The 16,758-nt window shown below is 41.3% G+C and overlaps 1 protein-coding gene across 2 annotated transcripts in view; it reads left to right on the forward strand.

The window, feature by feature from the left end:
* dlc1 (DLC1 Rho GTPase activating protein) overlaps positions 1–16,758 on the forward strand; it is a 338,881-nt gene that overhangs the window by 232,240 nt on the left and 89,883 nt on the right. Inside the window, exon 1 of one of the 2 annotated variants that reach the window (XM_034187342.1) lies at positions 5,125–5,419. The exons of the other annotated variant lie outside the window; for it this stretch is intronic. Within the exon in view, the coding sequence (XP_034043233.1) occupies positions 5,407–5,419 (13 nt within the window). The 5' untranslated portion in view covers positions 5,125–5,406. Of the gene's footprint in view, positions 1–5,124; positions 5,420–16,758 lie in introns of those variants that run through there. 2 annotated transcript variants of the gene reach the window in all.

The raw sequence follows: 16,758 nt of genomic DNA on the forward strand, positions 1-16,758 counted from the left end.
TGAGGGCATTTTTTCTTTTTCAGTGTTGTATTTTCATATCGGCTGCTATATTTAATGTACATTTGTCTTTTTATTTCCACTTTGTGATAAAAGGTTTACACAAGGTGGATAGAACTTTTTACTTTGTGGGTTTTACACATATCTGATGTTGACACTTTAAGTGATTAGTCATGACAAAGACATATTCAATTTGGTCAAAAAAGGGGGTGGTGAGATTAAAAACACTCTGGTTCACTAATAGCAGGCTGTGAGCATGCAGCTGCAGCATTTCTTCCAATCAGACTGTTATTTTTATTGCAACTGCATCAAAATTAACTAAGTTGTCAAATCAATTCTCCATGACACAAAATCTCACTTATCTAAAACATGTAATCAATCTGTGGTTCACACTGTGGAAAATTTAGACTTGTCTGATTCAGGCAACAGGGGATAGGGAATCTCTGTTGTCTATCACATTTGCTATGTGTCCCAGACAAATAGACATCTGTTAATATTTAGGAATATATGTTCAAATAATATGTAAATAATCACTTTCAAGTAGAAAATGTGCAAAGTGCTCTACAGAATGTAGTAGAAATGGACACACCCTGTGCTGACTTGTAGCCTTTAAATATTGGTCATAATTTCATATGGATGAACATTCCTCAATTGTTCTGCAGGTGTCAGCGTTCGCCAGTTGGCAGGACAGCATATTACTTCTTCCTTTATTGTACAGATTCCTGAGCAATGTTCAAAACACCCGTGTTTCAAAAGATTTGAAATGCACTCTGATTTTAGACTAATTGGCAGGAAACAATGATAAACTGAGAATTTTCAAATGAAAGCATCCCTGGTAATGACAAGAAATGGAAAAGGATAATATTATGTCTTCCTTAACACCTTGTAAGCCATCGATGGGAAATCTCACATTTTATTTATAAGATACTAACAAGCCAAAATGAGGCGGGTGGTAAGTGAAAGGTTGAATTTGTTTTCAATACATAAGAATTGTACTCTTTCTCAGCACACTCCTGTACAGTAGGTGGCAGTATGACTCTAACTTCAGTTGCAGTCTGCTAGTTAACTACAAGAAGAAGGATTTGAAGTATTTTGAAGAAGTGTTCTGAGTTAACATCACTATATTGCAATATCAGCAAAACATTTGGTACCAATCTCCAGCCACGTGACCTGTCTGTTCACTAATTCTTCTTCTACTTTCCCATTCTTTTGTGTATTTCAGCTTCTTTTACATGTAAACTCTGGAATAAAGTTTAAAACACAGTTCTTTCAAATGTTTGAAAATGTTTCAAGTCATTTTCAGTCATGGTGAAGAAAGGAAGGTGAAAGGTGGTGACCGAATTGTATTGTCTCTAGCAGTATGAACTTTAAACTCTGGTGCTGAGGAGGAGAAATGGGCCTTCTGCAAATAAGCATCGTGCTTTCATTGGCTACACAAATTAAATAAAATGATCTTTATCATGACGATCATTTTTGGCAGCATTTACAGCCAATATTCTATCTGTTCTTTAATTCTTTTAATTTTTTCTTCTGGTGTATATTTCATCGTAAATTTGCCCACTTACTGGGCATGTGTGTGCAGGCGGTAGCTCGTTTACCTCTTCTTGTTAGCTGATGTTAACATAATGACTCATCTATGGAATTTTCAGTCTACATACAAAACAAAGCTGCTGTTGGGGTTGATGTAATGCATCAAAGTTCACCACAAATGAATCAAATCATCCTGCTTATCGTGGTGCTCTTTTTAATTTTTTCAAAAACCATATGGATTTGATTCATATGTTTTTACGTCAGCCAAGCTTGAACCTTTGTGCGCATGCGTGAGTTTTTTCACGCCTGTCGGTTGCGTCATTCGCCTGTGAGCATGTTTGTGGGAGGAGTGGTCCAGCCCCCTCGGCGGATTTTCATTGTCAGGAAAATGGCTGAGCGACTGCCGCTTTGCTGCATCAAAATTTTTTCAGAAACTGTGAGAGACAGCCAGGTAGAAACCATTCAGAAAATTCAGATGGCTTTCGGTGAAGATCTTATGGGGATCACACAGATTAAGGAGCATTACAACAGGATTAAAGACGGCCCACAGCGTCTGAGGGCGCGCCGCGCTCCGAGCGGCCATCGACAGGCTGGAACGACCAGATCATTTCCAAAGTGAATGCTGTGTTGATCCGGGACGTCGTGTGACTACCAGAGAAATGGCAGAGAGGTGCACATGTCACTTTTTCAGCACATTACACTGTTACAGGAGATTTTGTAATGAAAGATGTGCGGCAGAATTCACGCGTCAGGACAGAGCCGCTCATGGCGCAGAACAAAAGCACCTCCGTGTTGGAAGTCTCACGGGACAGCCCAGCTCTTCCACCATTCAGAAGATTCAGATGGCTGTGGGTGGCTTTTCAGTCGAGTGAGTATCTGAGAAATTGTCGAAGAGCTGAGCATGTCACAAAATGTCCTATGAGACCAACATGGAGGTGCTTTCATTCCACGCCATGAGCGGCTCCGTGGCGAATTCCTCCGCTCCTGTTTCATGACAAAATCTCCTTTAACAGTGGAATGTGCCGGAAAAGTGCTATGTCCACCTTTTCTGCCATTTCTCTGGTAGTCAGACGATGTCCCGGATCAACACAGCATTCAGTTTGGAAATGATCTGGTCATTTAAGCCTGTAGATCGTCGCTCAGAGGGCAGCGCGCCCTCCGCCATTGTGCGCCGTCTTTAAACCGGCTGTAACACTCCTTAATCTGTGTGATACCCATAAAATCGTCCCTGAATGTTGTGTGGTCGCCAGAAGAGGAGGTACTGCTGGCCCACCACCAGAGGGCGTCCTGCCTGAATGGCGGGCTTCAGGCAAGAGAAGGCGCCGCCGTCTCACGGGAGCAGCTGGAGATGACAGCTGTCCCTCGTCACCACCTGATAGCTGTCCCTCATCATTATCACGATCACCATAAAAGCCGGGCAGCAACTCCACCTCACTGCCGAGAAATCAGTCTACCTCACAGGTAAACCTCTCAGCAAGTTTTGGTGCCGATTGCACAATTGTTTGAGTATTTCGCAGGCGTTCCTGGACCGTGCCACAGCGGGAGGCTGGAATAGTGGAACCTTCAGGAGACGACATATCTCTCTCCTTAAGGATAAGTAGAGTCAGGACCTGCACGTAGTTGTTTGGAGGTGGAGGTGTCTGCCCTCCATACGGAACTGTTTTGCTGACTGTTTACTGGGTGTGTGCGCTTCCTACCAGCAGTACCAGATCTGACAGCTGGAGACGGTGGCCACCTGGGGACTCAGGACTTGGCGGCTCCGGTGTGTTCCAGATCCGTTGGCAGTGGAAATCGTGTGGGACCCGGCTCTTCTCTGGACAGACGTCTTCTATCCTTGAGCCTGCCCACACGTCACCGTTGTACATTGTGTAACTCCAAAAACTGTAATTGTTTGTATCTCGTTGTGCACTTCACAACAGTAAATTGTTACTTTTGGCTATTCCATTGTCCATTCATTTATGCCCCCTGTTGTGGGTCCGTGTCACGACACTTTCCCAACACTGAAAGCCATCTGAATTTTCCGAATGGTGTCCACCTGGCTGTCTTTCACAGTTTCTGGAAAAATTTGACACAGCGCTGCTCCAATCGTTCAGACATTTTCCTCACAATGAAAATCCGACAAGGGGCGAGGACCAGTGCTCACTCAAAGCCTGCTCACAGGTGAATGACGCAACCGACAGACTTGAAAAAACTCACGCATGCGCACGAAGGTTCAAGCTTGGCTGATGCAGTCACACGTGATTCATAAGGTTATTGCAAAAAATAAAAAGTTCAGATACTTTTCTAACAGACCTCGTATGTACTTAATCTAATTTTTTGTTAACCCTCACCACATAAACTGGCTGTTTAACAAAATATATAGCTAATTTAACGAAATCAACAATGAATTGTATTGTATTTTACAGTATATTCTGTATATTCAACCGAGTTATGTTGGACCAGTTTAGATTAAATGAATATAGCACAGTGTGAATGTGCCAGATCAAATTATTTCATGTGAGATTTGAGTTCCTTACTGTTTTATGAGCTGTCTGAACATGTCAAGTTTAATTTATGTATTTTTCTTATCTTCCTTTGTGTACGTGCTCAGAGATCAGATTCAGTTCTGATTTCCATCAGCTTTCGATTTCATCACTGGTGATATGACTGCTGTGAGATCAGATAATGGTTGAACAGATATCACAAGGACTCAGAAATGGGCGGAGTCTCATCAGAAACTGTAATGATGAAACAAAGGCCAGAAGGAAAGTCAGCACTGCAGAATCACTCACATCAGGCATCTGTCTTCATATGTCAGAAATGTCACAGAGGTTGTAAATGTAAGATTGATCCACACCAGCCCAGTGTTTTTTTTTCATCAAATTTTCATGACAGTGTTTTTTAAACTCACTATTACTAATCCTACTCCTTCCCCCAACCCTAACCATAACCACACGACCCCCCCCCCCGCTTCACTTTTAATTTTGTCCAGCCATGATGGAATGAATGAGAATGAATTTGTGCTGCAGTGATGAAAATGAGGCGCTTTTCGTCACAATATCACAAACCAATAGATTAATGTATATTTTGTGCTGCTGAATCACGACTTGCTGTGAGACTGGGTTGTCCACACAGTTGAACAAAATGATCCTTTGGTGCTATGAGTCAATATGACTGATGGTTGACAACAGATATAAATAAGTAAGGTGGTTTTACAAACATCAAGCTGAATATTTAGCTAAATGTTGAGACAAATATACACCTTAATAAAAGTGCTAATCGTTCCTCCTTAAAAGAGATTATGACAGACATTTAGAATGTGAGGGTATGTTTATTCAAATTTATAATTCATGGATGTTTTGTATGAGTCATATTGGAGCCTGCAGTCTTTTGATGTCAATTTCAATTGTAATTTCAGGGGCACTTCTAAAATATGTAAAATAACAATAAAATAAGAAAAATGGCTGTTTGTGCAAAATTTTGTCTGCTTTTTTTTGGGGGGGGGGGTGTGTGTAGGGGGTCTCGCCCTGGGAGTAATTCAGTGTAGAACCGCCACTGCTGTTGAGGTTGCTTTGACGCCACTTGCGTGTCGTGCTCGTGTCGTGCACACCGTGGCGTTGCGCGTGTCTGTGGCCGTGGCGCCTATCAGGTGAGGAGACACGGAGCTGCCGTGGGTGGAGCAAAGACGGACTCGCCCATTCCTGAAGCCTGAATCACGGAGCGCTCATTGACTTTCCTGCTGGATTTCTTCATCCAGAGCAGCCTGGACACTGTGGAATTACACGCATGGATTTGCTGCAGTCTTCGGGTGTCTCGGGCCTTCCTGCGCTCCGGCCGTGGAGCGCATCTTATTACTAGATGCTCGCAGCTGGAAGTCTGCTTTGACCGACGCGTTTCACCATGATTTTAACACGTAAGTTCGACTCAACGATCCACAGAAAGGTTCCAAAAGAAAAGGTGGAAAGTTTTCTGTCTCTGTGAAAAATGTTTCCATCTAATCAGGACGTTTCCCCCTCGCGCGTGTTTCTGAATGCTTTCGTTCTGTTTTATAATTTGATCTGGAGTGCAGGCTGGCGACCGTGCGCAGGACGCAGCGCTGCTGGTTGTCAGATAAGAAATCTGCGCTTTGCGCGTAACTGCACGTCCTCACTGTTGTGCTCGCAGATAAGCGCGTCTTCAGCTTTTGTTTCTGGTTGATTGGAACCTTCGTTCAGTCACGCACCACCCTGCAGAACATTCTTAGTAGAATTAATAAGATTTGCTTTTACGCACTCAGACAAGATTTAGAATAAATCAAACTTTAATCCGTGTCAGGAAACTGTTTTTAGGGGGAGATGTGGCTTTGGGTGATTCTGTTTTAACTTCTGCTTGTAGCTTTGATTTGATTTGTAGTTTTAATGTGGAAACATCATGATCACTTAGGTCACAATTGAAACACGCACAAAGAAGGCTTCAGCTCAAACATTCTGATCATTTACTCATTTACTCATAACCATCCCAAAGACGTATCGTTATCTTTGGCTGCTTTCAGTGATGCCGGTATTTGGTTAGACTCTTTCTCTCCGATTGTTCTGTCTGAGTTATTTTCATTAGTTACTTCATCCAAACCATCAACATGTCTATTAGACCCCATTCCTACCAGGCTGCTCAAGGAAGCCCTACCATTAATTAATGCTTCGATCTTAAATATGATAAATCTATCTTTGTTAGTTGGCTATGTACCACAGGCTTTTAAGGTGGCAGTAATTAAACCATTACTTAAAAAGCCATCACTTGACCCAGCTATCTTAGCTAATTATAGGCCAATCTCCAACCTTCCTTTTCTCTCAAAAATTCTTGAAAGGGTAGTTGTAAAACAGCTAACTGATCATCTGCAGAGGAATGGTCTATTTGAAGAGTTTCAGTCAGGTTTTAGAATTCATCATAGTACAGAAACAGCATTAGTGAAGGTTACAAATGATCTTCTTATGGCCTCGGACAGTGGACTCATCTCTGTGCTTGTTCTGTTAGACCTCAGTGCTGCTTTTGATACTGTTGACCATAAAATTTTATTACAGAGATTAGAGCATGCCATAGGTATTAAAGGCACTGCGCTGCGGTAGTTTGAATCATATTTGTCTAATAGATTACAATTTGTTCATGTAAATGGGGAATCTTCTTCACAGACTAAAGTTAATTATGGAGTTCCACAAGGTTCTGTGCTAGGACCAATTTTATTCACTTTATACATGCTTCCCTTAGGCAGTATTATTAGACGGTATTGCTTAAATTTTCATTGTTACGCAGATGATACCCAGCTTTATCTATCCATGAAGCCAGAGGACACACACCAATTAGCTAAACTGCAGGATTGTCTTACAGACATAAAGACATGGATGACCTCTAATTTCCTGCTTTTAAACTCAGATAAAACTGAAGTTATTGTACTTGGCCCCACAAATCTTAGAAACATGGTGTCTAACCAGATCCTTACTCTGGATGGCATTACCCTGACCTCTAGTAATACTGTGAGAAATCTTGGAGTCATTTTTGATCAGGATATGTCATTCAAAGCGCATATTAAACAAATATGTAGGACTGCTTTTTTGCATTTACGCAATATCTCTAAAATCAGAAAGGTCTTGTCTCAGAGTGATGCTGAAAAACTAATTCATGCATTTATTTCCTCTAGGCTGGACTATTGTAATTCATTATTATCAGGTTGTCCTAAAAGTTCCCTAAAAAGCCTTCAGTTAATTCAAAATGCTGCAGCTAGAGTACTGACGGGGACTAGAAGGAGAGAGCGTATCTCACCCATATTGGCCTCTCTTCATTGGCTTCCTGTTAATTCTAGAATAGAATTTAAAATTCTTCTTCTTACTTATAAGGTTTTGAATAATCAGGTCCCATCTTATCTTAGGGACCTCGTAGTACCATATCACCCCAATAGAGCGCTTCGCTCTCAGACTGCAGGCTTACTTGTAGTTCCTAGGGTTTGTAAGAGTAGAATGGGAGGCAGAGCCTTCAGCTTTCAGGCTCCTCTCCTGTGGAACAAGCTCCCAATTCAGATCAGGGAGACAGACACCCTCTCTACTTTTAAAATTAGGCTTAAAACTTTCCTTTTTGCTAAAACTTATACTTAGGGCTGGATCAGGTGACCCTGAACCATCCCTTAGTTATGCTGCTATAGACGTAGACTGCTGGGGGGTTCCCATGATGCACTGTTTCTTTCTCTTTTTGCTCTGTATGCACCACTCTGCATTTAATCATTAGTGATCGATCTCTGCTCCCCTCCACAGCATGTCTTTTTCCTGGTTCTCTCCCTCAGCCCCAACCAGTCCCAGCAGAAGACTGCCCCTCCCTGAGCCTGGTTCTGCTGGAGGTTTCTTCCTGTTAAAAGGGGTTTTTCCTTCCCACTGTAGCCAAGTGCTTGCTCACAGGGGGTCGTTTTGACCGTTGGGGTTTTACATAATTATTGTATGGCCTTGCCTTACAATATAAAGCGCCTTGGGGCAACTGTTTGTTGTGATTTGGCGCTATATAAAAAAATTGATTGATTGATTGATTGATTTAGGTCAGGTTTGAAACACACGCAGAACGGTTCGGCTCAAGCATCCTGACAGATGTCCATCTGTCACATGGCTGATGCATTACACCACAATATAAAGGTGCAAGTTATTTTTGAGTATGCGTGACTTCATTTTTTAAGTCATTCATACAGTCAATCACAAATATTGTGCTGATCAGTATATGCGTTCGATAATTCATTCTGGGCTTCTTGGTTTTTGAGATGTACAAAAAAAAAAATTTCTTTTTCAGACCATGTTTTCCTTGACCTCTGACAAAACTGCTCCAAAATGTAATCACCTCTAGATATCTATCTAAGTCATATTCTCACCACATTTGCAGGAAATCCATCCCATTATTATTGAGTTAGCTTGTCCATAGACACACAGATCAGTGTAAACAATTCCCCGTCTTTGCTGATGTGTAGGGTAATAAATCTGGCAGCCTGTGCCACTATGGTGCCACCTTTCACCAACAGAGCACTGATCCAGTGAAATGAATGTTTTTAAATGTGTTTGTTTCTTTAATTTTAGGTGCTTTCAGTCATGAACAGCCCATGCTGTCTTTGGTTGTTCTGGAAGGAGAACACCTCACTGGCAATCTGTGGGAAACAGGATGTAAAATGGAGTGTAATGTGAATCATTTACATCCAGATGTTCACTATCAGAGATGGACATGAACACCCAGTGGCCATTTAGGGTCCCCTAAAAAAACCCTCACTCTCACCCCATGGTTGGTAGGCTCATTTATGAGTATTAAATACAAAAAATGGCCAGAGCCTGCTGTCTGCCTACTGCATGCCTTTGGTGTCCATTCTGAAAAGGCTTGTTGATACGTTGAGACAGAGGAGTACTGCTCTGAAGTGTAGGCAGAGTTCAAATGAGACACAACCTTAAAGTAAAAATAGACAAAGAAGATCATTCACACGAGTGGAATATGTTAATATTTTCTGTTCTTGCTGTTTAATATTGTCGTGAAATAACTAATGGCAGCTAAGTCCACCTCGGCTGCTGACAGTTTTGTTTCCTGTAGAAACATTATTATAACTTCTTCGGCAGTCACCATGTTGGTTGTCAGAAACCTCTTGCAGTGCCCTCTGGTGGATGTTGGTCAGGGGTGTATGTGGGCGGTGATGTGAAATGCAGGGATCAAGTTCTATTTGTAAACAGAGCATGAATGAGGCCACATGTCTTCTGAAGGCACCTTGACACTTGGCTGTTATGGGGCGCCTGCTGCTGCTCTGGTCGTGCAGACTCATCGTGGATGATTTTTTTTTTTCCCTTCAAACTCTTTGCTCAACTCGTGACTGCAATGACATCCACACAGGTCTCGCCACAGACCACACGCATTCATTGTTGAATGTTCATGGGTGCACAACCCTCTGTTATGAGGCGCTTTGTTTTAAATGCACATCCATGTATGTTGCCATTTTTTAGCAACTGCTGTGCACAAGTTATGTCATGTCGAAATAATTGTGTTAAAGCAGAACTTTTTATCTGACCCTGCTCATATAGTGTATAATATATTTGGATTATACTAAATGTTGGTTCAGGCAGCACAGTGGCTTAGCGGTTAGCACTGCTGCCTCACAGCAAGAAGGTCATGGGTTCAATTCCCACCCGTGGCCTTTCTGTGTGGACTTTGCATGTTCTCCCCATGTTTGCGTGGGTTTGCTCCGGATGATGTTGCTGTAACTCAGGATTGTTAAATGTATCTGAAGCGTCCTCTTCTGGTACTTGTCAGCTCCCATAGTGTCTGGTTCTCCAGTATCTGCTTATCAGTCTGAAACCTGACGTCTGGCATTCTCAACCACCTTTGAAGGATTCTCCACTTTGGTCTTAAGATATCCAACCACAGATGCAGAGGTTCCTCTACACTGTCCCATCCACATGGTTGCATCACTCACATGCTGTACCTGCTTGCATCTGACACTTAGCTGCTATGTGCTGTCTTTACACATGTTGTGGTCCACTGCCTGTATGGACCAGGTGTTGAGTGCTTGTTGTTGTGCTGCTGTGATTACAGGAGAGTCTCTGTGCTTTATTTCATACTCACTTTTAATAAGTTAATATGTTTTAATAAGTCCTCCTAAAATCTCTCATCTCCCTGCTTCCCGATATTAAACAAATACTGTGTTCCCAATCAATCCAACATGTTAATGAACCTCAAACCTGACAAGGAAGAGTACGACTTTCTCAGGGGAACTTGTATGTGCGCACAAATTAGGGATGGGGCCAGTCCGATCCAATATTGGTATCTGCTTCAGATACATCAGTATCGTCTTCCGATACAAACGTAATTCATGGATTGGAAATTTCTGATACAACCTGCAGAGTTTTCTGATTCAGGAACCGTCTGTGAAATGTCTCCATAAGTGCTGTTTGCTGCTCTGCTGGCTGCAGAGTGGGGGGGTGAACAGAGGCGTGTCTGTCAATGAGACATAGTACTGTAATGTGAGATACCTCCGTTTGGGATGTCCCTTCCGCAGTTAGCAGCCAGCTAACAGGCGAGCATTGAGTACTGTCGCTGACACGTTTGCTGAAACACCACAATGCAAGACAGCAATGTGCAGTGTCTGCAATAGCTTTTGTACCAAGGGGCAGAAGCTCCATCGCAACTTACAGTACAACGGACTGAATCAAATATTTGATAAAGCGCCACATTAAAGAGCGCAATGATTTTTTTAAGCTGGAGTAGAAAGATAAAATGAGCCAGGGTGCGATGATTTACCCAGACTGACTCCAAATAGGAGTAAATGAAGTCCTATTATTTATTTTTTGGTGGGTTTTTTGTTGCATTCTGGAAATGAGGAAATGTGCTCCATCCTGAAAACAGTACATATACTCGGGGCGGGTGTGTCATCTGGTGTTGAAGAGATGAAACTTCAGCCACTGACCCAACAATACATAAAAGTACTTCATTCTTTCACCAAAACATCAAATCTAGGCTTTTATCTCAGATGTACCTTCTGGCAAATTGTAGCTGAACTGTCAGATTTTCTTTTTAAGAAAATCCTCCTCTATTCCACTTCATCATGAAGCTGGATAACTGGCGATAAAAATATCCTCATAGAAAATCAACAGTAATGATAAAAAATAATATTAAAGCAAACAGAGCTCTGGATCAGAATAGTATCAGTATCGGCAGATAACTAACTTGGGATTGGATCGAAAGTGAAAAAATGTGGCTCAGTATTATAAACCCATCACACTAGAGGCTGAATGAGCCTGAATGCCGTCCGAATGAAAATTTGACCCACATTCAGGAAGTGTCGAGCAGCAGGAGCCACAGTATTGTTGTACCACGTTCAAAATGGGAGAAGTTCTCAGTAGGGTTTAAATCAAGTGAGGAATGGTAGGTACCACGGATCCTTAAAAAGTCTTGGGGAAACACTGTTTTGGCTTCTGTGGATGTGACTGTAGAAAGTGGGTGTAGTATAGTGTAACTTGTAAAAAAAAGACAAGAAACTTTAGTGACAACAGGTACATGGAGACTCGAGCCTTCTTCAAGTCCTTCGTTGCTCCAGTGTGCCACAAAATCCTGAAATATATTTGTGAATGGATAGTAATCAAACTAAGTGATACACAGTAAGCCATTATCTGGCCGTGGAACAACGAAAACCTTATCAGAGGCTTTGAATGTGTCGGGCCACTTGATCCTTTATCAGAACGATGTGTGTAAGTATAAATCTGTGTGTGAGTATAAATCTGTTGTCAGAGAGCACAGGGACAAGAGTTTGTCACAGCGCGACACAGCAGAGGGGGGGTGCTGTGTGAGTGGCCCGCTGCGGCGCGAGCCCGCAGACTCGGTAAGCACATCAGAGACAAAACATAAACTAGTCCTAAATACTCACACATTTTTATCAAGTTCTGTTAACTTAAATAAATATTTGTGTGTTAGCTCACTGTGTGGGACCATGGTATAAGCGGATTAAACAACTTGAAGCCGTGCATTATATGCATTCAAACCGTATAATGCACGGCTTCAAGTTGTTTAATCCTTACATATATCAATACACGATAACTGTTGGGTAGCTAAACACGCTAGATTACCTTGTGTTGTTTGGGGTGGATTCAGCTGCCCCAGGGTGTTTGCGTTTTAGGTGCTCGTGCACCGTGACTGTAGTGCTGCCATGATATGCTAGCGTGACTTTGCACATTCTGCATGTAAGTGACTTGGCGGCTTTGTTTTCTGTGACATGCTCCCATGCTTTGGATTGTTTTGGTCTTGCTCTAAATTTCTCTGTTAACTCTGCTTCGGCTCCTTGCTGTTGCTGCTCTGCCATTGTTTATCCGAGTGCGTTGTAGCAGAGACTTTGCATAGGAAAAAAAAATCACTTGGCTACCGTATCCACTTCTCCCTTGAGGAAACATCACCCCCAAGTTCCTGTTGCAGTTAGCACTTCCACAAAACACATCGCCGGACCAAAATGATACAGTTTTTGAATGGTAAAACATGATTGGGCGATTTGTCGACAATGAAAATACGTGTCGACAAATTTTCATTGTCGACCTTATCAATAATGTCGACTAATCGTGACAGCCCTAGTGGTAGATAACTGGAGAGCTCTGTGATAGTAACACATTATTGTGTGTGTGTGTGTGTGTGTGTGTGTGTGTGTGTGTGTGTGTGTGTGTGTGTGTGTGTGTGTGTGTGTGTGGGTGAGAGAGAGAGAGATAAGGGTATAGCTTGAGGCCAGCCAGATGGTTACGTTCCTGGCATCGTCTCATTTTGCTCACAGGCAGACCTTCTCACACAATACCACCTGTCTCATCTATGCAATTGCAAAATCTGATACTTGCCAAGATACAAATCAGTTATCACCCTGCGACAGGGATTTATGTTGCTGATCGAACAACAACTGTTACTTCACATTTCACACTAATTCAAACTCTGATGGAAACAAATTAATTTCATAAATGCAGCAAAAGTGGTGTATGCTGGAAAAAAGGCAAACTGCAAGGCATCTTGAGATGAGTGAGTCACAGTCCAGCCTGGTTTAGTAAATCACCTGTCTATCTTCTTCAAAATAACACATTCAGCATTGATAAGTAACATATCTGCTTGTGTGCTGTTATTTTACACTCCACACTGAAGGCCTGATGGAGTAATCCCACATAAGTTACTTAAGTTCACAATTGTTTGTCAAGTATTCGTCTGAATGTGTCTGCTTTGAAGACCCAGGCTAAATATAGTATAACTGTATTCTGAGTCTTGCCCTCTGGTCTGTAGTACCCATAAAAGGTTCCCGGTGTAGTTGTGGTGTAACGCATCATAGTTGATCCATGGTCCATATGGACCACCCCTCACGGTTTGGAACACGTGTAAACTGCAGATTAATTGCAAAGTTTACATAAGTGTGATTTCATGTCATGCTGACTGTTTTTTAAAAAGATAACTCCATTGTGCAGCCAGTATATTCTGAGTGCCAGTCCCAAGCCTGGATAAATGAGGAGGATTGCGTCAGGAAGGGCATCCGGCGTAAAACAAGCCAACCCAACAATGCAGACTAAGAATAAAATTTCCATACCGGATCGGTCAAGGCCCAGGTTAGGGCCTCTTCACACATAGTACGAATGTAGTCGAATTGCACATGAAACAGGAATCATATGCAATACATGTACAATTGTAGATGCCTGCAGTGCCTCGCACACCTGTTGCTACAACTATTTGCACACACCAGTGGCTGAAAGACAGTGTGCCCTGTGAGAGTCCATTCAATCTCTCTCGTGACAGGTGTCCGCCAAATTCCAGACACAAATGAACATCTACACCGTTCGCTTGGCAAATAGAAAATATGCGGTCATTTGCACTGTTAGCACAAAAAGTCAGCAGACGATTACTTTCGAGCTGGCGGTGAAATTTGTCTTAGTGCTCCCACGACTGTGAAGTTGCCAAGTATGCATGTGACGTGCCAGAGTGTGGGCTCCCCCCACAACACGTGCGTGTTTCATGCGCTCCTACCCGCTGCTCCCCCAACACATGGTGTGCATGTCATCTGCATGCTCCCGGCAGGTGTGGCACCTCTCATCTGATCACAGAGTGACACCTTGGTCTGTGTGCTGAACGGACGGGGGCGTGGCTGGCTGCCAACAGCTGTTGAGACATCTTTGGTCCTGGACGTAACAGCTGCAGAACACGTACCGTGTTTTGATGGGCACACACGTATGTGCTTGGTGTCCTCATGTGGAAATACATAAAAACATGTATCACTTTTGCGACAGGCTGGAGAAACAGACCATGAGTCTGTCCATAGGCCTCAGAATTTTTTCAGCTGAAGGAAAACATCCACCAAGAAATGCGGAATATGAATTTCTCAGGAATGTTTCCAAAGTGACGGAGAACATGACAACGTGTTTACAGGCAGTAATCGGACAATGTGTAGCCTATGTTGAGCATGTTGTCTAAAAGAAATTGACACCTTAAACCAAAATTTAAATTTTGGTGGCAATTTTATCATTAGTAAAATACACTTCAACCTTTCAGCTTTCTATCCAGGCTTATATTTATTTTAAAAATATATGTTATGACCATCTTCTTTGCAGATGAAATGTTGCATATTTTTCTGGGACACTCTGTAGTATGTGATCCTTCCTGTGAGGACACCTCCTTGTTGTGTTCCACCAAGGCCCTGTGTTAAACACTATACGTAGAGTATGTTTCAGTCCTTGGTCTGACAGACACAGACACACAATGTACTTTATAGGCTGTGTATATATTTAACACCATTCAAGACTGAGGACCTATTTTTATTCTCATTCTTATGAATAGTTTTTATTTTTTTAATCTGTTTTATTCTTTTACTTCTGTTTTTAATTATGTATTTGAATTTTTTTAAATTCAATTTTAATTTATTTATTTAAATTTTATGTTGAATTGCTCCGTGTATGGCGTCTTGAGATGGCTTTTGCTGTGACTTGGCGCATTATAAGCTAATTAAATTGAAATTGAATTGAACACCGTCACGAAGCCAGACCTTCTCACACAATACCACCTGTCTCATCTATGCAATTGCAAAATCTGATACTTGCCAAGATACAAATCAGTTATCACCCTGCGACAGGGATTTATGTTGCTGATCGAACAACAACTGTTACTTCACATTTCACACTAATTCAAACTCTGATGGAAACAAATTAATTTCATAAATGCAGCAAAAGTGGTGTATGCTGGAAAAAAGGCAAACTGCAAGGCATCTTGAGATGAGTGAGTCACAGTCCAGCCTGGTTTAGTAAATCACCTGTCTATCTTCTTCAAAATAACACATTCAGCATTGATAAGGCCTGATAAGGCCCACAGGGAAATGACGTCACCGACACGCGTGAAAAAACTCACGCATGCGCACGAGGGTTCAAGCATGATTGGTGTAATCACATGTCATTCAAATCCATATAGTTAAAAAAAAAAATAAAAGGGTCGGTTTATTATCTAAGAGACCTCGTATATATATATATATATATATATATATATATATATATATGTATATGTATATATATGTATATATGTATAATATGTATATATATGTATATATGTATATATATATGTATTATATTATATATATGTATGTATATGTATATATATATGTATATATGTATATATATATGTATGTATATATGTATTGTATATGTAATATATGTATATGTATATGTTATATATGTATATATATGTATGTATATGTATATATATGTATATGTATATGTATATATATATATATGTATATATATAGTATATATAATATATATGTATATATCTATGTATACGTATATGTATATATGTATATATGTATATGTATTTATGATTTATGATTTTGTTGTCCTTGTGCAGTAAATCAAACATAGCCCTTTTTTCTTCTACGGCGTTCAGTGGCAGAGGGCATCCTTATTGTTGCACTGCTACCACCTGCTGCATTAGTCTGTTATAGCAATGCTAAATAACTCCAGTCTCACTTGAACTTATGGCTGAAATACTTCATACAGAAACTTCTTTCAGCCCTTACAATTGATTTCCATCTGTTTTTACTTTTTAATGGATAAACCATTCAAAAATGATGAGATATAGTTTCCAAAATACAACCCCAATTCCAATGAAGTTGTGACGTTTTGTAAAATGTAAATAAAACAGAATACAATGATTTGCAAATCCTGTTCAACCTATATTCAATTGAATACACCACAAAGACAGGATATTTAATGTTCAAACTGATAAACTTTATTGTTTTTGTGCAGATATTTGCTCATTTTGAAATGATGCCTGCAACATGTTTCAAAAAAGCTGGGACAGTGGTATGTTTACCACTGTGTTACAACACCTTTCCTTCTAACAACATTCAGTAAGCATTTTGGAACTGAGGACACTAATTGTTGAAGCTTTGTAGGTGAAATTCTTTCCCATTCTTGCTTGAAGTGCGACTTCAGTTGTTCAACAGTCCGGGGTCTCCGTTGTCGTATTTTGCACTTCATAGTGCGCCACACATTTTCAATGGGAGACAGGTCTGGATTGCAGGCAGGCCAGTTTAGTATCCGCACTCTTTTACTATGAAGCCATGCTGTTGTAACACATGCAGAATGTGGCTTGGCATTGTCTTTGTGAAATAAGCAGGGACGTCCCTGAAAAAGACGTTGCTTGGATGGCAGCACGTGTTGCTCCAAAACCTAGATCTACCTTTCAGCATTGATGGTGCCATCACAGATGTGAAAGATGCCCATG

The sequence above is a fragment of the Thalassophryne amazonica genome, chromosome 15 (assembly GCF_902500255.1).
Source record: "Thalassophryne amazonica chromosome 15, fThaAma1.1, whole genome shotgun sequence".
Taxonomy (NCBI): Eukaryota; Metazoa; Chordata; class Actinopteri; order Batrachoidiformes; family Batrachoididae; genus Thalassophryne; species Thalassophryne amazonica.